At 29.1% G+C, this 24,321-nt stretch overlaps 1 protein-coding gene across 13 annotated transcripts in view; it reads right to left on the bottom strand.

Annotated features, from left to right (window-relative positions):
* Positions 1 to 4,996: 4,996 nt before the first annotated feature.
* Positions 4,997 to 24,321, bottom strand: part of LOC118191118 (serine/threonine-protein kinase tousled-like 2) — a 558,371-nt gene continuing 539,046 nt past the window's right edge. For all 13 annotated transcript variants that reach the window (XM_085819358.1, XM_085819342.1, XM_085819346.1 and 10 more), the window contains one exon: positions 4,997 to 20,581. In XM_085819358.1, coding sequence (XP_085675484.1) covers positions 20,447 to 20,581 — 135 coding nt within the window. In that variant the 3' untranslated portion in view covers positions 4,997 to 20,446. The remainder of the gene's footprint in view (positions 20,582 to 24,321) is intronic.

Below are 24,321 nucleotides of genomic sequence, written 5' to 3'. Positions count from 1 at the left end.
AAGAGTTTCTTCGGGTAATGATGATTCAAGTAGTGGAAAAAGCATTGCAGCGTATTTTTCCTTAGTAACACCTAATAATTCAAGTGATCGCAGTTTACTCTCAAGTTGATCGAACAATTTTCTTAATGAATTTTTAGAAGTGTTCTGTTTTTGAAGAACTAATACTAATAAGTCTCTGACTTATTAGTATGACATATACCTGAATCAATAGTTCCTCTCTGCCGAAACGCATTTTCAGCTGTTTTAAAGCTTTTTCGTAACTATTACCCCCTGGGGGATAGCTCTTAATTAATTCTTTAGCAGGACTGCCTTTTTCCATTGCTTGAGATAAATACGAAAATTTATCGTGAAAATCGATATTAATGTCCTCATCAATTTTTTGAAACTGACCCCAAAAGTATAGCCAATTTCGTACACTACCGTCAAAAGTAGGTAATTTTTTTGGGGGGTAACGTAATAAAGTGTTCGGCTGCGAAACAATGTTCAAATTTTCATTTTTAGAAGATAATTGTTCACTCACTAGTGTTTCTAGCTTCTGTTTTAAAGATCTCCATCGATCAATATACATTTCTGACTCATCTACCGCTTTCTCTATTTCGGTATCGGAAGTATTTTCAGAATACAACAAATGTTTATATTTCTCTTCACATGCTATCATTAATAAAGCTTTCTCTTCAATTAGCTTTAATTTATTAATTTTATCAGAACGATTTAATTTGATTTCTTCCTCATCAAAAGCATTACATGTTTGAGTAAACAACCTTTAAGTTGCTTTCTATCTTTCAAAACAATATCCATAATGCACAAAGAATAAAAGAAAATATAAAAATATTTTTTCACTCACTCTTAAAAATGCAGCCCTTGTCCTGTCTCCTGGACGCCAGATATCCCGTTTTACCTTCGATATCAGAAGAATTATGATGGAAAATGAGTATACAATCAATTATCCAATGAAAGACATCTCGTCACAACACAAATAGTTTAATATTACAATTCTATTTACAAGTCTAATTAAGTGTTAGTTTTAGCTTTGACACCAGAAAGCAATACTCAGAACATAAATGGCATAAAATATTACTCATCAGTTTTTAAATACTCATGAAAAACATCTCTATAAGTCATTATTCTCATTACTCAAAACGAAAGTAAACAATAGAACAAACTCGAAAACGTAGATGTAAAAACTCAACTGTTGCCAATCGCGATTTACTAAATTACATCAAAATAAAGATAATAATCAGGTAGAGGTTCAACTTCACAGACTGCGTATCGGAAAATCGGAAATTCTAAAGATATGCTCCTATTTTGCGATATTGTTTCTTGAACTGAATTTTATGGTTAATAAAGGTAACAGACAAAATGTTAGAAAAACGCTCCTTTGGACGTAATTTAAAATCTGAAAACCTTCAGTTTTTTTTTTTTTTTTTTTTTTTTTTTGTATAATATAACATGAAAAACTAAAGCGGCGATGCTCTGCTTGAAAAGTAAGAATACAAGAGCACGTTTGTTTAACATTGAGAAAAGAGCTATCTCCCTAATTTCGCGAGATATCGCCAAATTTTCCAAGAAATTACTAAAATTCGCCAAATTTGGCGATATTTTGATCCAGTTTTTGTATCATCGTAATGTGTGTTGTAATTGAATAACTGTAATCGATTTCATACGCAGCTACAACTGTATCCAGCCCTCATATACCATCCAATAATTTCGAACAGTGCTAGAGATTTTTCGGCGGCCGGATGAAATATAAACATAAGACCGGAGAAAATATCTGCTCTAGCTTTGCCTTTTAGATGCCCTTTCCATTATGTTGTGTCTGACGTTTTTAGTAGTTTGAAGTGTAACTACTGATTGTAATCTGCGATACTGTGAGAAGCTATACGAATATTTTTGTGGAAAGTTCGAGAACTGTGAAGTGTTTCTTTTGGTAGAGTAAATAAGCTATCATTAATTCTGTATACATTCAATCTATTACGAACTCGTATGCCCGCAACAAAAGGTATAACAAAGATATTCCTTGAATATATATATTTAATATATTTTATATTATTCCTTGAATACTTTATATATTTTAAAAACATCTTCTCAATTTAATTTTCGTACGGAAATTTAGAATCTAATTATTCTTCATCTGTCTGGAAAATCCACCTGAGTAACCACTATAAGTAATGTTTCATGCAAAACGTGCCGCCTGGGGCAAACCGCCGCCTCTAACTATGCCATTGCTTGCGCGGTCGGCCTTCAGACTGACATGCGTATTTAATCGTAGATAATATACATACAATCTAATATAAAATTTCGAAATCATATATTTTATAATAAATTTGTGAACTGCTGGAACTGAAAAAAAAAATTGTAATTCACTGTTTAAAAACGATTTTTCAGTGTAATAATTTGACTGACAACCTATAATTTATAATAAAAAGAACAAAATAAAATAAATGTTAAAAACAGTTCTTGTAAAATGATCTTTTATTTGAAACTTAAAATAATTAATGAACTACTAGGAGAAAAGTAATTTACCATACTGATGGGAACAAGAATAATTAATAGGTAATTTGTTTCACAAAATACATCTACAATTTTATATCATGAATCTCATAAATAAAGAAATGTAATAACAATCATTAACATTGTTAAAACTCTAGGCTAGTATCTTTACAAATTTATTAAGGCACTCCATGCTTTCACTATTTGTGATATAAAATTATAGGTCAATGTTGTAAACAGACTTATTTAATCTCTTATTTCCATTAAACTATTTTTCTGCTTTTAATTAATTAAAAGCTTAATTATATATAAAAAAATTTTTTTAAATAATTTTCTTTTTATTTTATGCATTCAATTGCCTCACATTATAAATTTTTAAACATTGCAGAAGATTACTCATTTTGTTCAACAGACTAATACAAGTCCATGGTAATTCTGACATTCATAATATTTCATAAACAATAACTTATGATCTTCTAATAAAAAGTATTTTCATCTTTTATTGAAAACAGGGCAAAATTGCCATTCTTATCAAAACGATAAGTTCACTGAGAAATGTCAAGAAAGAGATAATCTCTCATTCAAAACAATACATATGGTTAGCCTATTTATATAATTGTGACTGTGAACCACTTCTGTCACAATTACCAATTCCTGTCCATGCTTTGGCCTACCATCAGCGGAGCGACAATGTCTCCGAACACTGGTAAGTTTGACCAGGCGAACCACATGGATATTTCTTGCATGTGGTACATTAATCCCTAAGAGATTCCCTTAGAGAAAGTTCTCCACAAAGACATCATTCCGTACGAAAACTTTAGCATGCTTGCCCAAATGTATGAATTTTTCACAGTTACGAAAACTTTTATCTTAAACACAAAATTCATTTCGTACAAATTTCGGAAATTTTTGTGAAAGCTACAAAAATTGGCTCAGTTTAGCAATTTGTCTCCAAATCTATATTTTTCCATTTCCCAGCCAACTTATCGTTTTGTTAAATATGGCAGTTTTGTCCTGTTTTCAATAAAAGACATAAATGTTTTTATTAGACAATCGCATGTTATTGTTTATAATCCTAGTATATGGTATTACCTTGACGCGATTTTGAAAATTGTCGCTAAGACCAAAATGACTAGTTTACTACAGGCCCACCAGCTGCAGAGCAGTAAAGTCGCCGAACACCGGTAGTTCGGTCCGAATCCCGCGAACGGGCGTTTTCGTGGTTTTCCCCATGTGTAACGTGTATACGAGCCAGTTTCCCTTAGAAAGTCCTCCACGAAGGCATCCCTCCCCTTAGGGAGATAACCCTCATGTGCTTTGCCATAACTCAACACACCAACACCGTTTACTAGTCCCCCTTTTACTGCTCATCATATACTGTCGCTGAATCCCGACTATACCGTATACTAGGATTACATACTCCCTTTTCATCGTCTACATTTTTAGAAGATATTCGCGTTACTATTTGAATTCCTCCTTTTTATTATATCAAAGTGGAGACTTTTCCTTTTTTTCCCTCACAGACTTAGCAATTTATCCACATTTGGGTGATTTAAAAACCGGTCTGGATATTGATTCTGTGATTTGCAAATTTCACAAGAATTTTTTAAATGAATACTATTGTTATTAACATTAAAAGGTACTTACATAGTATACATTTCACCATGAAAATTGGCGAGGACCCACAAAAATGCGTCGGTTATTCTTGTACAATTTTAAAGGAATTTGGAGCTTCTTTATTTAATAAAACAGATGCTCTGTTTAAAATGCTATGAATACGAACTTCTCATAGTTAATAGTTCCAATACATTACTGTCTTGTCTATCAATACAAACTTTTTTTGATGGTACGATCTCATAACTTTGTAGAACATAATCCTCTGTTTAGTATCTGTAGAAGACAGATCTCAAATTTTTATCCTTTTTTTCAAAATGTATGGAGAAAAATACAACAATACAGTTAATTTATATCCTTCCTCATAAAAATGAAAAATAGCTTATTGAGAACAAATTGAGGTTACATCAAATGAAAGTGCAAATCTTATGATTGTTCTGTTACGTCCCACTTACCCATAACTAAATCGCGTTGCTTGGCATCATAGATGATGGGATAATATGCAAGTACACAATAATCATAATGTACTAAAATAACATTAAAAAAATTATTTGAAATTCCTGCCCTTCTCCTTTCTGATGTTTAAATGGCTTCTATGTACAACGATTTACGAATATCACTGTTGTGGAATTCAAACAAATTTATAAATGTTATGAAGCCCCATTTCCAAAATTACTGTTAGAAATAATGAAAGAGCCCCATGTTAAAAAAATTTATCTAATCTTTTATATTCTGTTTCAGATCACTCATATATATCATTTCCTTATTATACACTTTAAACATTTTTTTCAAAAGTCTTCTGAATTTTACTATTATGAAGTTGGCAGGTATGATGTAAACTGCATGTGGAATGAGCAACTGTAAAAAAGCAAACTCAGAAAAGAGATATACATGAAGTTTCTACACGGGTCCTTTATTTACTGTTGTCAGCTAAGTTCATGCACCTGAAATCACATGGCATAACTTTAATTCAACAACTCTTTCATTTCATAATTTTGAGAAGCTTACATATATACAAGCTTTATTTATATACAAGGAAGAATTTCAGTTCACATGACAAGGATAAAGGGTCTCTCACAAAAACAAGAGAGGAACACAAAAAGTCCCAGTATTTCCTAGAGGAACACTTTCCAGATATCGGAAGTCTTGAATCTTTGCTCAGAATACACAGCTTCCAAGATCATAACAATGATTTATACATAAAATGAAGATGAAACTTTCCTTATTTTAAATTGAAACTATATAGTATTAATCAGAATTCTATGGTATATCATAAATATTTTCATATGAACCATACACAGTGATTTCATATATAAAATACTTTAAATCTTATTTACTGCACAGAGAAGAAAAATAATTGCCACAATATTCATGTAGAGTATAATATCATACATTCTAAAAATTATACAGAATGCAATAATTAAATGATTCAGATGCATAATGGAAGCCACAGATGAAAACTAATTGTTTAAAATACTAAAATACTACTAAAAATGCACTTCTGCATAATACATCATAGTGTGTTTTACAATTTAAATTTCAGAGCTATGAATAGTAAAAACTTAGTTTAAAATTATTTGCAATATAATATTTTGTATTCCCACATTTCTAAACATTTTTGTTTTTTAAATCTATATGTGCTACATTAAATAAAAGGTACTGAGAGTTAATTTCACTTTACTCTCTTTTATAATTTTCTTTAAAAACTGCACTAAAAAGAAGATGATATATTAAAAATAACACATATAATGCCAAATAATAATATACTACTATAATAATCATATAATGTGTAAACCTTGCCCATTATTCTTTCCAAAAACCAATATGATTTTACATATCTAATATTAATTAATTAGAATTAAAACGATTTCCGCAATCTAATATTAATTTTTGGATACTCTGCAGCTCAGTAAACAAGTGGCTTATTAAAGGAATATGGGCAAGAAACATAATAAAATAATAATTTAATTGCATATAAACAAAGCTAGAATAAGCTTTATGTAAAAACTAAATTCTATCAGGAATTTAAAATTTTATGAAGGATATTATTTGAAAAATAGGAATTACAATATTTAGGATTACACTAATAATGCTATGTGTAATAAAATATAATATCTCTTATACAGATGACTCATGGAGATCTTAAACCAAACAACTGGATTTATTTTAAAAAAGTAAGATCCGAATGGGGATCTACAAGACTTTATCAATTTGCACAAATAAAATACTTTTAAAAACTTCTTGGTTATATCTATTCATAGCATTACTATGTGTAATAAAATATAATATCTCTTATACAGATGACTCATGGAGATCTTAAAACCAAACAACTGATTTATTTAAAAAAAGTAAGATCCGAATCTACAAGACTTTATCAATTTGCAAAAATAAAATACTTTTAAAAACTTCTTGGTTATATCTATTCATTGTACGTTTGAGATTTGCACTCGAGAATTCAACTCTTTTGTTCATTATTTGGTTAGAATTTAGAGTAATACTACTTTTAAAATTGTATTTCTTTTGGCCATGCTAGTAGAGAATGTTTTCAGTTTCCTCCTTCTGTCTGCACTTTTATACTACCTCATTTTTTTTCTCTAACATCATATTTTGTTGTAGTTACTCTGAATCTGAACATTAGGCTGAGATAATTAAATTTTTCGTTAATTTGATTCAAAATTATTTGATAGACAGACGATAATGAAATTCTTTATATTCCTTCATGTGCTACATAATAATAAAATAAATTAAAATGTTAAAAAAATAGTTGGATCATGACTAATTCAATGACTATAAAGAAAAATATAACAGACTAATTCATATATGTGTTTGCCATGCATAAAAGTAACTGGTTTTATGGCATGCTCTAGATTTCTTAAGGATTACACTACATTAATAAAATAGAGAAAGTTACTTAGATGTTAATTATGAGAAAGCAGATTTAAACAGATAGAAAGATTTAAATGATTAGCAAAAACTACAAAATATGTACATCATATTTGGGATTTAAAAAGTTAAGCAGAGAAAGAATAATTTCATCAATATTTGAAATATATACGTAATTTTAGCATCTAAAGCCCAATCAGAAGGTCAGGAATAAAATAAGACTGGTAGATAGAAAACCTAATATGCAAACAGATGTTACAATACATCAGAGGACATGAAATAAACATGATTGAGTTTAGATTCAAAATAAAAATTATGAAAACACAATCATTTTAAAAACTGTGTTCTTCAAATTAGAATAACAATCATTTGAAATATATGTACTTTTCTGTGTCTTCATGGGAAAAATATATATATTGATACATGTTCATGTGCAGAATAAAACTTATTCGAGACATTTTGGAACTGAAAACTGGACTATGTGACTTATTCACACTAAATACCAGTGTTCAAGCATATGTCAGACCCATATTAATTTTTGCAAAACAGCTCTAGAGTGGATTAAACTGGTTTGGAAAAATTTTAAATAGTTAAGGTACAGAAAAATGTGGATATTTTCATAAATATGCTTGAAAATTTCTAGTTCAATATGCAACTTTTACTAACATTTCCAATTAAATGCAACAAATTATTGTCATCTGTTTCATAATTTATTGCCTATATCTAGTAGCTAAATATTTTCTTTCATAACTGGAATACATTAAAAACCAATAAAAATATTACAATATTATATTTTACTTTTATAGTATAAAATTGCTTTTCTTGCTAGAAGAGTTCTCGCCATAAGAAATGCTTTAAATAATTTAAAGCAACTTGATGATAAAATCAAACAGTGTAGATTACTAATGGAGAATAAAACAACATTCACTCGAAAGAATCAGAAAGCACACACATACAATTAATAATGAATAGAAATTAAAAAATGATAACATACAAATAAATCAAAACTTTTCTTTGATATGATAATTACAGTTTTCAATATACCGAATACTGACTTTTAAACTATGTTTATTAAAAACCTCACAATAACATAATTCAACTGATCTAACTTCTTTTACAGTTCTGATAAGACCAGTACCTTGTTGCATTTACGAATGCCCCAAAAGCATAATAATCAAATTTAAATATGAAACAGCTATAAAAAAAAGGCAACTCATACCTAATAAAAATAAAAAATTACCTTTTTTTTTAAAAAAAACAGAAAGTGTTTTGCATATTAAATGATTGTGTTAAAAGTAGTATGTATGTGTTTAGTATCTCACAAACTTCAGCTTTTAATAATAATAATTTTAAAATATTTTTTAATGTAAGAGCTGATTCAAGAAAACAATTTTGTAACAAGAACTAACATCAATGGTATTCTAATACCTGTAGAATTGTAAAAGCAGCAATTATTGTTCAATCATTTTGTGAAAAATACAACTGCGCAAAATATGAGCTATTTCATGCGAACCAAATCGAAAGTGAAGTGCATGATTTTAATCCTATTCTGTATTTAATTTAATTTGATGGCTCTAAAACTATGTTTTACACACGATCCTAACAGCAAATAAGAAGTCACAAAATATTTGCAACATTTTACCTCTTGTAAATGTATATATAATTATTTAGATATCTAAGATGAAATTAAAACATATAACATTTTTCACCGTTAAGTTATATGACAGAATATTTTACATATTTAAAATGAAAATCACATCTTGACATCTTTTTACAAAACAAAATTTATTAACATAAATTGGAAGAAAATGGCAAGTGGGATTCAATTACAGAAATAAATAAAGATATGTACACAAAAATACAGAGAACACAGTTAAAATCGAATTTTTAAATTTACAAAAGAAATAACTAACTCACAATCCAATGATGCTAACAGAAATCACATTAAAAATTATGTTTTCGAACAGATAAAAATATCAGACATTGCAGTTAGTTTAATTTTATAATCTAGCTCATTTTGAAAATATATATAGAAACTATTCATACACACACCTCTTACATATTTGGCAGTTCTAAACACAATCTGCATTTATTTCAAATATTTCTTATCCTATGATAGTAACCGCATTTGTAAATTAATGAGCACAATCGATAACTATTCTCGTTAATTTATAAATTCAATTTTTTATATCATTCAAAGACTGTACCTCAAATAATAAATTAAAATATTTTAGTACATGGATTATTTTAGAAATCTGAACTATGAAAGCTGTCCTAATATTTGAAGAGAAAAATTTCAATAAAAGAAGAATCAAAATTCACATTTCACCATACAGTTCAAGCAAGTTTCTAGGAACACACTGCCAGATTTATTAATGTAATTCCTTTCAAATTTAATTTTTACTTCTCTAAGAAATATAAATTTGGCCAAGGGAAGATCATGATGAGGCTTTTAAAATTTTCAGCCAAATTTAAACTTTCTAAGCGCCATAGTTTTTTATAACCAATATTAAAATTTTTTATTTACGTAAATTTTATTTCCTTGAGTTAGCTTACAATTTGTGTGCATACATTCTAATCAAAGTGAAAGTTATTCAATATAAAAAACTTTTTTAAGAACATGGCTATGTATTTAAAATGAAAATTTGAAAAACATTTAAAAGTTTATGCTTTCTGAATGCTCTTAAAATAATTGCTGTGTAAACATTCAAAAATTATTTATTATTGTTGTTTTTGCAGCAAAATAACAATTATGTCATTACTTTTATACGAATGAAATACACTCAAATTTACATGATGCATTTAATGACATACTTTCTCTTTCATTAATATAATTCACTTATAAAGCTATATAATGATTGATTAAAGAAATTTTTAACTGCATGTTAATTACTGCTTAACCCTCTAGCTGCTCATCCTGCGATTTCCGCGGGCATGTATTTTTCTTCCTTTATTGATGAGCGCATTCCGTTTTTTCCCCATTTGACCACTGAAATAAATTATATACAGTATTAGATGTTTAGTTTACATTTTGGACAACAAATATTGTTAGTTGTCCGCTAAATTGGGGCGTTTGAAGGCACGTGGTATTACCGTTTAAACATGACATTTTGCTGCTTTTTTCTTACAGAAATGGCCGCTCGAAAACATTCAGCGATTATCTTGATTATGTAATTAAATTATTGAATTAATAATTAGATTTTTGATTAGATTAATAATTAAATTGATTATTAATTAGATTTATTCAATCTCGTGCAAAAACTGTGAAGATGGACTTTGCCTTGAACCCCGTTTTGAACTCTATCGTACTAAACTGCATTTTTAATGTATTTTTTCCTCAGTGCTTTATATTTTCTTAAATTTTATAATTCTACCTTTTATATTATGCAATAAATAGAAATTAACTGTAATTCGACTGAAATTTACTTAAAAAAATTTTTTTTTGGTGATAACATTTAAAAATTGGTATTTCTGGCAACTTAGTTTCTCATGATAAAAATCCATATAAAAATATTTTCTAGAAAGAAAAAATGCATTTTTCAATTCTCCAATATATATAGATTTAAAATTTGCAAAAAAAAAAAAAAAAAAAAAAAAAAAAAAAAAAAAAAAAAAAAAAAAAAAACACAATTTTTGAAGCGATTTCGGTCCACAAATTGAGCAGTCAGAGAATTAATGTGAAATATAATTTTGTCTCACAAGAATAATAAGGGCATAATTAAGTGAAAATGCTTGTAGGATACAAAGCTCAACTATAGAATTCTACTGAAAATTGCCATACTACTATTTTTCAGAAAGTTGTATTAAATTTAATCTTTATGAAGTGTTCATTAGTTGCCTATAGATATGCTTAGGAAACTTCATTAAAAATGTACATTCATAACACATTCCTTAAAAGATGTTTTAACAATACATAATCAAATGCAGGTAAATAACCATATTCATAAAAATAATTTAAAATAAAATTAATTAATGTGTCATTTTGAGGTCATTTAAAAAAAATATTAAAACTAGTTAATATAGTATCCAAAAATTTAAAGACATACATTACATAATATTCACTGCATATCTAATAATACGCTGTTCCTTTATCTAACTAATATAATGTCTATTGGTCAGAAAAAGATACAATCACTAAAATTTTACAATTTAACAATTAAAAGCCCTCCTTTCAGTTACACTAATAGAGATAGAATTAATATGTTATAATTTATAGCTAAACTTCAGTTGCTTGTAGTTTTACATTTCAGTGGTGTTAATATTATAACTTTCAAAATGGCAAAAAAAAAAAATTAACTGGGAGGAAGGGGGAATTGTGTCAAAAGGGTAATAATGATGAATTTGTTTTTCCTGAGCATGAAAACAATGAAGAAAGTGTTCCTTCTGCAGTATACGATTGATTCTGTTAGTTGACATTATTTTATTAAAGAATTAAAAACTGCCTTACCTAAAAAGTAGAAGATAAACTGCATATTATTGTGAAATTTGCAATCAGTACTCAAGTTGGTCTTCTTAATTTATATCTGCACTTAAAAATTACAAATGATCTAAAATTAAAACTATGCTTGTAGCATGTTCATACCGAAATAATAAAGTTTTAAAAATGTAGTTTTTAAAATTTCATTCAACAATTTTACTTTGAAATAAATTATATATTGCATATCCATAATAAATAGCTAAAAAATGCTAAGCTGCTTTGAGAAAACAATTCATGTGAGAACAGCAATCAGCATGATTACAGTATCATTTAATAAGCATAGAAATTCTTGTAATAAAAAAAATTCTTGATTTTAATAAAATAATTTGGAAACAAACCCGATTTATTCTAACAATTAGATTTAAAAAATCATCAGAATACTTCTAACCACATAAATTCAAAGCAAATTTTTACTTTTTAAAAAGCAAAAATTTTGAAATATATTCTCTTGCGCTTTCAATTTTAAAAACATTTTTATTTTTCAAAATTTAATAAAATAAAATCAGCCTAAGCAATAAAACTTTACAAGCATATACAATTGATATTCAATAGTAAATTCATGATATAATATGAAAAATAAGTACATTTTATGTGTAATGAGTAAATGTTGACAGTTAATGCAATGCAAGATTTCAATTCACTTTTTATATTTAAGATTACAGACTAATAGTTTCCAAACTTCTTTCATCAGCTTAGATTCCTCAAACAGAAAGTGAAAAATGTCAATGCAAACCTCAAAATATTTTCTACAAATAATAATTTTAAAATACTTATGACTATCCTGCAAATTATTCAAGTAATTTTTAATTTACTATAAAATATCATAAGAATATTTCAAAGATGGCAAAACTGTCTAAAGAATTCTACATGTAATGCAATAATACATAAATTTACTGACAATCATTATTGTATCGACACCATTTTCTTCATTTCTTTTACTAACATTGTTTATTTTTTTAGAAACTATAACTTTTAATGTTATTTCAAGAAAGATTCTACTTCAAGATTTTTTCCGTGGAACCGCATGGTTTAATACAGATCTTATGTCTGATACTTTAAAAATATTAAGAAAGAAACCTTTAATAGGCAATTTTTATGTTAGGGGAAAACAATTTATCAACTATTAATAAATTTCTTCAATAACTAAAGAAGAGGAAAAATTCTCGTAGTTGTATTACAATTTCAGCAGTGACTAACTATTGCCATTTTGCTAATTTTTCCTTGACAGCAGTTCATGCATATCATACACCTCAGTATGTACATGCACAATAGTTTGAAAACCATTGCTATAGATACTCTGTAAAATTAAAATGATACAACTGGAATGGTGAACAACTGGAAATACACTTTACAATAAAAATGCAGCATGCCTGACTTTAATATTAACTAGAACTCATAAAACAATATAAGCAAACACCCATACATGCACACATTATTCAAAATATACTTCATAAAAATCAACACTCATTGAAAATACACATATGTGTATGTATATTTAAATGAATCTCTAACTCCAAAATTGTACCTCTTATTATTCCATTTATTATTATTCATTTAATTATAATTTCATTATAGTTTCATAATAATTTGCATTTCAGTTATATATTATAAATTTCACCATGCATATTAATTTTCAAAAGATTTATAGTATTCACGTTTATTTTATAGTAATTTCACAAAGTTATATTTTCAGTATAACTTTATGGTAAATATGACAATAAATCATTTTTAAAGGAGATAATAAAAGATTTATATGACATTTCAGATATACTAAAAACCAATTTCACTCAAAATGAAATCAATATTTTCTAAATGATAAGATTGATTTTTACTTGATAACCACCATTACTATTTAAGTTAATTTATGTCTTCTATATAATTAATTTTTATTATGATTATGTATGTACAGCAACAAAGTGCAATATGCAATTTTCATTCCTATTGAAATTATACTACAGAAGAGGAAATCCACAAAAATGATCTCTTACATAAAACAATTTCCAAGTTTTAAAATAAGTAAATTTTGCTACAGACATTTAATTCCATAAATTTGAAATATATGTTATAATTAGGGTAGTAATTTTATTTTAAGAGGGGAGAAATCAAAATTCATTCAGAAATTGTTTGAAATTTAACAAAATTTTCACGACTTGGAATTTTACATGAAATATTCTGGAAATTACTTTGAGGCAGAGGATTAATATTTTAATGCACACTGTATAATATATTACATATTTGTAAAAGAAGACTTTCTGAGACTTTTCTTGTTGCCTGCATAGCAGCATTTTAAAATCCCAAATATACAAAACTTGCTTCAAGAAAAATGCATTTAAAGATTCAATATACATTTAATTGAGAAAAATTTACCAATGATTGCTGCATGATAGTTCTCATTTAGGCCGTAGGTCATGATGCTGCATTAGAAATCAATTAATAAAAATTTCTACTTAAGACAGGGGCATTATTTTAGAATGAGATGCAGAAATGCATGTTACATAGGTATAAAAAACTGAGATTGCTGCTTGAGTTAGATGACTGAGATATGAAAAATCCTGAAGGTGGTCCATCTATGGTATTATTGAGACTGTTCGACGTAGGGAGAATTACCAGTGGCTACTGCAATGTGCAAAATTATAATACGCATATAGTACCCATTTCTTTTGGCATAATTACTGGTCAATTTATCAAACAGATAGCTCTTAGAGCCCCTCATTTTAAGACAAGAGTATGTATTACTTTGTACTTTTTACACTGCATTTTTTTATTCTGGAGAATGATTCTGCTTTCTTCGGAACATAAGTCCCTTAAACAGGGTTCATAGCTACATTTTAGTTAAAAAAATAAGCACCTATAAGTACTTTTCAAGCACATTTTAAGAAAAAAAATAAGCACCTGTCTAATTACATTATACACAACTGAATAACTTCAAAAATTAGATTCGTAATTTAAAATATGAGAAATGCAGCATTTATTAAGAGAGAATAAGCATTACCTCAACCATGGAAAATAATTACTTTTTTTTTTAATTTTAAATAACAGTTCAATTTACAGAACTTGTTTACAATGAGAGGGGAAAAAAACTATGCAGAACTAAACTAGATTACAAGATTTAATGATGAAATTTCAGTTCAAAATAGAGGAAATAAATAATAATAAGGCATATTTATTCTATTCGCTTGGAACTTAATAATAAATACAATTTATTTTTCCACTCATATTGATATTTAACTAATTTAAATCTAAATTCTGAATATTTTCTAAATTTTCATCGTATATCAGTTTTCCCTTAACAGATATTGCAAGCAAAGTAATTTAAGCAAAAAAGAGGAACATTTCTGACATTAGAAGACAGAAGTTTGCTTCATGCAGTCATCCTTTAACAGTAAAAGCTTAATTACACGCATACTTAAAAATTTGGTGAATATTCGGACAGTTGAGCATAACTTTAAAAAGAGGAGCGGAGGGGGGGGATAGACTGTAGCCGTTCTTTACATTTTTCCGCTAAATAAATGCTTTGGACATTTCGATATGTGCATCATATAAAAACAAACCAACGGAACAGAAAAATATTCTGCTTAGCAAGCACAGTAAAACTCTTTTAAGTGTTCATAAACAAATCTTGGACCGAACATCAAAATTAATATCTCTGCAAAATATCGCAAACGTTATTGCACAATATGTGCGCCATAATTCTTCCTACATGATATTACGCAATCGGATTCAACAACTGCCAGTATTGGGGGAATAAAGAACTAAATAAAGGAAAAGAAAGAGACCACTCTGGGGTGTTTTTCATTCTAATTTTCAACAGACTGCGTTACATTTCCAGAATAGAATCATTCTTCGCTTGGGTTGGTAGACCGCAGAACTTTTAGTCCTATTCAATCCAGATTGGAAAGTGTCAACAACAACAACAACAAAAAAAAAAAAAAAAAAAAAAAAGTCCGTTGCTTGTTTTGCAGCAAACTGTAACAGTTTCAATAGTCGAGATTTTGCGGAGAAAGGGGAGAACCTCCCAACCTTCGTACTGTATAATGATGTATTGGCCAAAAAAAATGAAACTATTTTGACTATTCGATTACTTTCCCTTTAGTTAAGCCATTCCGAATATCATTAATTAGAAAGCTAATCTGCGTTAAAACACAACCATTTTTGGAAGTTTACTATACTTCAGGAGTTACTGCAACTATGTTATTATAAACATTCATACATATGCTCATAATATAAGCATAACGATCATAATAAACACAAATATGAACTGACCATGCGGAACGATAATGCAAATTATTAAGATCTTGATGGAAATTCAAACGTGTGTAGTATTTGGGTGGGAGGAAAAGAATGCCGAATGTACCGGAATTTTCTACTGCTTTCACAATTCTTTGACCAACAGAATGACGGGCACCTGTCTGTACTCTCTGCACACACCAAAGGTTATGTTAATGCAGAGAAAAGGGGAAAAGCTATTTCCGGGAGTATGATTCACCATCTGACATTCCATTTTTATTAGGAAGCAAAGTTGTTTATTTAGTTTCAGCTTTGGTACGGGGAAAAATTGCGCTTTCAAAAGCACTAAAAGCAAAAATAAGCACTAAAAACAAAAAAATAAGGGCTTTAAAGAAAAGAAAAAGTAAGCACCTATAAGGGCCTTTATATTTTATTTTCAAATATAAGGACTTATGAGCACTTATAAGGACCACTACGAACCCTGTTAAAACTGTGTCCTGTGTGACTTCAGAAACCCATTCCTGAGCACAAAGCAATCTATCAATATAGCAAATGAATTTGTATTTTTGAACAATATATGTGCAGATTTATGGTTCCACTGTAGTGATGTTGATTTATAAACCTATTATATGACATCAAAATTTCCATTTACCTGAATCGGAAAAAAGGGAGAAATTTGTCACTTTTCAAAATGACAATTTTTCTCTAATCTAATAAAACTAGAGGTTCAAAATTCTGATTTATATTTTAAACAAGATTACTGTGTAGTATGTTTTTCACACAAATTTCAACTGAAAAAAGTATAATAGTTATTTAAATGTGAAAAATAATATGGCAATTCTAACAGAAATTAAGTAAATAATTTGCAAGGGGAAAAAACTCAAATTTACAGATTTATTGAATATTTAAAGAAAATTTTAAAGTTTGTCAAACATCAGAAAATACTCTAAATTAACAAAATGAATCAAGGAAATTCACACCAAGATAAAAATACTACCCTAGTTTTAATTCATCTTATACCACTTAGCTCTGTGCAGTAAAAAGACATAAAATTAAAATTACTACAAATAATTAAAAGCCGTACTAATTGCACATAAAGTTATAGAAAATACACACATAGCCTTATTTCACAGCACCTGAGTGCCCAGCATTAAAAATAAAAGTACCCTAATATTAAAATTGGCAACAAGAACACACAAAAAAATGTTTTTCAGTTATATTATAACTGACTACCTGAGACAAATGAAGATATAAAGTTTTCATAAAATGCATAGAGAATGAGAATTTACACTGATTAATTTCAAGCAACTAATTAAGAAAGAGTCAATTTATACAATAAAGAATGGTGAGAAGAATTCATTGTACATTCCAACACTTCAAAATGACTATTTTATGCAGCTCATTGGAATTCTTCTAAAACAGGTAAACTAATCCAGAAGTTATTTTAACAAAAAGTAAAGAATTAACAATTATGCCTTTTTATAACAAGATATTTTTCTTCTCAAGCATAGTAATCTTAATGTGCAGAATTCATGTTTTGCTGTAATATTATGTGCAACTTTTGAAGAAAAATGATAAATTGTGATAATGTTGATAACAAACTGATTTTAATATTACCATAAGTAAGACTGTTAGATATTAAATAAGAAAATATGAAAAATAAGACAAAAATTTCTAATACAAATCAGAATTTTTAAATGATTTATCATTATTTAAACATTAATGTAGTCAATAGTTAAGAAATTTCATGGTGATTACAGATGCATTTTTAAGTAATTGATTAAATCATACTATCCTAATCTCAACAATTTTAATAGATTAAGAGAAGTATGCCACCTTGAATTTAAAATTAAGCAAAATTCAACTTCACACACACTACTGTTTACTTTCCAGAAAAGTACTTAGAAAGCATCTGACATGGATCTGTCCTCTTTAAAGAGCAAAATTGTTCTGCTAAAAGACAAATTATGAACAGAATACATTTGCTCCTTCAAGAAATGAGATTTTTATTAGCATCTCTGAAATTATACTATACTAACACCCCACCCAAAAAAATATAAGCAAACAAAATAGATTCTTTCTTAGAAAGAAGAGATTTCCATTACAAAATCATTTTACCAAAAGATAAATTTTTGAATAGAATACTTATGTTCTTTGAAGAAAATACTTATACTTAATTCTCTCAATATTCTTGTTTCATAATATTCTTGTTTCTTGAACGGAAGAGATTACAATTTTCCAAACTTCTTAATTTCCTCCGGACTTTTTGTGATGTATATTTTATATAGTTACTATGAGAAAAGGAGATTCCAAGAAGAAAATAGTTGAATAAGGAAGTAATAATAAATAAAAGTATATAAAACTGTTAACAATTAATTATTATAAATTAACTCTTAATTATAAGTATATACATATTAAACATTTATGACTCATGAAATGTTTTTGAAGCATTTGTGTAAATGCTTCAAAATGTTTCATGAGTCATAAAAAATTATTATGCCTTCATCCACATTTTTTAAACCCCTTTCATTCCTTTCAAAATTACATTACTAAAACACAGATCACAAACAGAATAATTTTGCTCTTTAAGTAATCTTTTCATTAAAAAAAGACATTTCTGTCATTTCAGAATTACCAGACAAAATACAAACCACGAGCAGAATAATTTTGTTTCTTGAAGATAGAATTTAAAAAATAAGGCCTTTATCCCAGATGCAATCAGAAGGTAGCTTCTCTGAAAATTACACTGACATAGTCTAATCATGAGCAGAATAATTTTGCTCTATGAAGAAATAATTAAACCTTCTATTCAACCAGACTTTATCAAAAGCTCTGATAATATCCAGAAATGCTAACTCAGTAATTTTGAGTTAAAACACATCGCTATTTTAGTAATTACTCCAAGAAATTGAAACGTGATATTACAAGTTGGTTTGGAATTTGAGTTGTTCTGGGAAAATACGACATAGTGTTGTGCATAATCTGCAGGTAGAATAGCTCTTACAACAACAGGAATTGGACTAAAATTAGAAAACATGCACATTTGTCTGGATATTTTATTTGCTGTATGCAGTTTTTGATTCTTTTAAAGAAAAACATAAATTTGCCTAAAGTGAAATATGCACATTTGTCAACATATTTCAAACAACATATTTCACTTAACTAACTTCAAAACTAACAACATATTTCACTTATTTTATGCAAATTCCTATTTTGAAATTTTTGATACCTTTAAAGTGATATCAGCATGTTTTACTGATCTTAACCACTTCTTGCAACTAATTTTTGATTTCTTTAGAACTGGTATTTGGTATTGCCTTTCATATTATGATGAATCTGCAGTTTTGTGGGAATCAGTGTCTCAAGACTTCCCCAACATGCTTACAGCTTTAACTAAAATAAATGGTTAGGGTTGAATTTTGCTTAATTTGGAACTTACTTTAATAATTATTATGAACAAAATACCATACAGCTAACTAAGCAATTTAGGAAACTGTAATACACTATAAAAAAATTAAAAACATAACTCATATATGGACCACATATTACAAAGTATTTACTAATGATGAAATATTTCCTGCATTGGAGTTACATATAATAAACAATGGATTTAAATTTGCTTTACATTCTGGATCTTTAATAAATGCTGAAAACATTTGGGGGGGGAATTGAAAAATACATAACCAGATTACTCTTCTACGTACAACACAGGAACAAGTCTTTACTTGGTAACTTATCATAAATTTTGTACCTACAAGTTTATTTCAGATGCAAAGGACTAGAAATCACAAGCTACTACAATCTACTATAATTTATTTGTTTTTAAAAAATGAAAAAAGAAATTTAAAAATGAAGTTCATTTGTTTGGCTCTGTTTCACACAACAATACAGACTTCTATTACATTATATGAACCATTTCTAAATGAAAAGAAACAATTATTCAATTGACAGTATAAAAATAAGCGAAAAACGAATCATTTACTGTGATGATGAGGGGAATAATCACTTGCATTAACAAAGAACATATTTTAACTCACAAATTATTATATTTTCACTGACATCATGACCTTAACTGTACACAACAGCACTGCAAGGAGGAAGTAGTAGAAAGCCCTTTTTAATAACTACTTCTGGAAGCATGGAATAGTTAAGCTTTCATCAGAACGTACAAACACTGGCTCAAAAATCCATGTACTGCTAAACCTTTCACAACCGGGCTATCAACAGACATTCAAACACAATTACACTTCTGAACCATACTCTTTTATTAGTTTACATACTACTTACAACAGCACTGCCAGAAACGGAAATTCCCTGGCAGTGAAATAACAAAACAAGTTCAATTACGAGCCAAAATGTTGCAGTTTTGCCATTTTGTTTCAAGTCCACAGTATTTTTTTATACATATACTTATTTATATATATAATTTATATATATATAATTATAATGTATGTGTGTGGATGTGTCAGTCTTTCAACCACACCAGCCTATCACAGCAACATCTTTCCCCCCCACTAACTTCCTTGGCAGACTCCGAGTGATTTAGGAACAAGGAATGAAGCAAAGAATTCAGCACGAGGTTGTGTGCACTTTCCTCGGAAAATGGGATTGCTGTCGAAAAGTGAGGACACAGTTTTTAACAATGCAGATTAAGCAGCAGACAACCTTGAGCCGCAACACCCTCAGCGTGGTCCAAGAACGCAGAAGGCTATGTACACACATTCCAAAGAGAGACTTAGTAACTAGAACACAAGGCTATGTTTTGTCCAGAGAGGCACTGGACTGTCGACTGTGTTTGGAGTAATTAGGTTTTAAATAATCTTCGCTTGAGAGTGAAATAACATCTATTCGATCTTCTTTCCTATATTGTAGGCACCTCCGAATGAAATTCTAGAGAAAGGGGAAAAAATATATTTCATATAACTTTGTATTTACATTCTGCATTGAGTTTAGCAACTAGAAACAATATGTACACAAGAAACAGCTAATTACTTTCAAGAAATAACAAATACAACATGTTTCCTCAAAGAAGAGAATACACACAGTAAAAAGTTTTTCAATTTTATTATAGATTGCAGAGTTTTTCTAATGAATAAAAGAATAGCAATTTTTAATCTTCTTTCTTATGAAATATAACAACAAAGATTTACAAGTAAACCACAGAAAACAAAATTCAATAACTATAATTCTTTCCTGCTAAGGTGACTTATGCTGCTCTATGAAAAAAAAGACTGCTTTCTCTATGAAAAACAGCATGTACATTATTATTGTATTTAGTGCCTAATAACAGTTAGTGAATTTTAATGCTACCAAACCCCTACACACTCAAACATGGAACCTTGTTACAACTGCAAAACTGGCAGTTTTATCATTTCAAATTTTTTTAATGCTTTTGCCTCACCTTATCACTAGATAATTGTTTATCATTTGCTTGTTGCAACCAAATTATTAAAATTACACACTTCTATTTTTTAGAATTTTAGTGGACAGCAAAACAAGATTTCACTCCATCTACAACCTATTATTTCAATGTACAAATACTTAGAATAATCAACTTCAAACCAATTCTCAACCGTTCATACAAGACGTCAAACTAAACTCAGTGGCACAACAGCCTTAGTGCCCCATAGCATGCAGTGCCCCAAAATCTGCTTTCTTGACCTACAAGAAGTTAACTCTTAATTATTCTTTAATTCTCCTATGCAATTATATGAGCATTTCTGCCAGTCTCATTTATGTCTTGCCAGTGCACCATAAAGAACATCTCTGGTGCAGCAAAAGAGGTAAAATATTAAATCTTACATTAAATCTGAAGAGATTATCATAAAATTGTGCAATAATTAATAAGATCTCATTTATTGAGCGGCAAAACAAAAAATGAAGTTGTTCCTAGATACACATACACCTTTTACAAAATGATTAAAATAACCAAAATACAGAGGCCGTTCGCACATTTTTTAGACGATTTTTTTAAGCGGTAATAAAAAATTTTTTGCTGCAAAAGAAATAATTGCAATTGTACTATGTTTTTAAAAGTCAAAATTATCATCTGTGGCTTGAAAGTTTTCTTTTTATTCAAAATGGCGAATTTAACAAAGCAGTAGTTCGAAGGCTACATTTACGCTCTTTCCGAAGAGAAATATGCATACTCCGTTATCCAAAAACGATGTGAGAGTCATAGTTTTGTGATATCTAAAGCTTCGATAGCTAATATCATCAACAAGAAAGGAAACAAACATCAAATTGGAGCCTCAAGTGGGACAAAAATTCCAAACAAGTATCCCAGGAAAAAACGGACATCTTCAACTATTGCAGAGGTACGTTGTTTAATGTTAAAAGAAAATACCCCTAGTCAAAGGACAGTTGCAAAATGATTCAAATGCTCGGTGTCCACCATAAACAAAATGATAAACGTTGATTTAAATCTTAAGAAAGCGAAATAACGCAATGTGCATCGTCTTCTTCCAAAGCATATCGCTCAACGCAGAACACGCTGCAGAATTCTATATGAGAAACACTTATCCAAAGAAAAATGGAAAACAATTGTCACAATAGATGAAGCATGGGTGTATTTAAATGATTGTAACAAAAAAAGAGCTATTTATTATCATAAAAGGGGAGAAAAATTTAAGTACACGGTTCAAAGAATCGAAAGAAAGTTTTTCTAAGGGATTCGTGATTGTTGCTGGTTTTTCTTATAATGGTAAGTTAAAAATAAAGAGTGCAAAAAAAAAAAAAAAAAAAAATCAAGATTAACTCTAAATACTATCAGGAACATATTTTATGGCTAATTTTTCTGAATGAAATACCATCGCTTTACCCAGAGTGCCATCAATCTGTGAGACTCCATCAGGACAAAGCTAGTAGTTACACATCAAAATCCACTGTAAATTTCCTAAAAGAAATGGAACAAAAAACTGATATCCAGTCCATACCCTTCACTGATATCCCTACTAAATCTCCTGATGTGTCACTTATGGATTTTTGTGTTTTCCGACTTTTGTGCTTTTCTTTTTATTCAAAATGGCGAATTTAACAAAGCAGTAGTTCGAAGGCTACATTTACGCTCTTTCCGAAGAGAAATATGCATACTTTGTTTATCTTTATCTTTAATGCTGCGGCACCGTGCAATGAATTGGAAGTTGATCTGTCAGCACTATCCTTACCTTCAGGGCAGATGTTTTTATTTTATTTGGCCTATAATTCCTTACTAAATGTAGTATTTGCTCGTCTGAAAACTGCATTATCCAAACGTTGTCCCGAAACCCCAAAACTTTGACAGGACTCTGGAAAGCTGTTCAGGAGGAATGGGATAGAATACCTCTTCTGCCACTTCAAAAGGCATTATTATCCTGGAAATTGCGGTGTCGAAAGAAAGTTCAGAATAAAGGATGTCAAATAGAACATTTAAAACACAAGAATTTTATGTAATTTAGTTTTGTGAATACAATATACATTGTCTAAAAAATGTGTGAACAGCCTCTGTATGTATGGCTTAAAAGATATATTTGAGTGATTTTGAGACATTTTTTGGCAATTTTAGTATTATTAGATATGAAGAAGTTTTTATAAGCTGAAGGTTACTAAGCTTGTCATGTTGAGATCATGTTTAAGTAGAGAACATTTGAATTTCTTTGCATTTATATCAACAGAAAATAACACATAGAATTCATTTACAATAGACTACAAGTGAAAAAAATTACTTAGTTACTACTTACTAGTGATTATTAAAATATATCTTTAATTAGTTTTTAATTAAAGATATATTTTAGTTGAAAATATTGATATATGGAATAGGTATGGGGCAGAGACAAGTGATCACCTAAGGTGTTGAAAATGCTAGAACTAGCCCTGTTTAGAATCAACTTAAAACAACTTATCAGGGTTTTGTCGAAAGTTTCCCACCACCGCAAATATCAACTGCGCAAACAGTTCGTGTTGGCGTGTTAAATCCCATTTAGTCAAACGATTTTTTGGCATTTGAAAGAAAGACTTGATTTAGAAACGTCGTGTTGTGAAATTTGTAAAAAAATATCTGTTTCATTAAGTTGAAGGTGTCTGAAATCGAACTACCATGCTGCAGATTAGAACCATCACTTAATTGCAAAAAATCAGAAAAAAAAAAAAAAAAAAAAAAACTAAATCATGTTTACAGCTTTAGGTACTAATGTTGTATCATATGACAGTGTGAAGGTTTGGTACCGAAAGTTCAAAAACGAGGACTATGACATTAAAAAAGCAGAGCGGTCTGGCTGGCCTACTGATGCTGATGAGGCCCACCTGCAAGAACCTCTTAAAGAAGATCAGTATGCAAATACTGGAGCACTTACTAAGGAGCTTGCCATTAGTACCATGTCCATTAGTTGCGCTATGCATTGCATAAACTTGATGTACAAGTTTAATCACTGGGTGGCGCAGGAGCTGACTCAAGCAGATAGGACAGACGTGCTTTAGGCCTGCACTAATCTGCTCAAGTATCAGTACAAAAGTCTGGACCGAATCCTGACTTGTGATAAAAAGTGGATTTACTTCTACAACATAGCCCGAATAGATAGTTGGTCTGCACCCGGTGAGCCCATCAGCAGTATCGCAAAGCACAATTTGACTAACAAAAAAAAAAAATCATGCTT

The sequence above is a fragment of the Stegodyphus dumicola genome, chromosome 1 (assembly GCF_044657685.1).
Source record: "Stegodyphus dumicola isolate Sdum_Otavi_A_Nest chromosome 1, ASM4465768v1".
Lineage (NCBI taxonomy): Eukaryota > Metazoa > Arthropoda > Arachnida > Araneae > Eresidae > Stegodyphus > Stegodyphus dumicola.
Note: the sequence above shows the minus strand (reverse complement) of the source record. Positions and strands in the feature narration are given on the sequence as shown.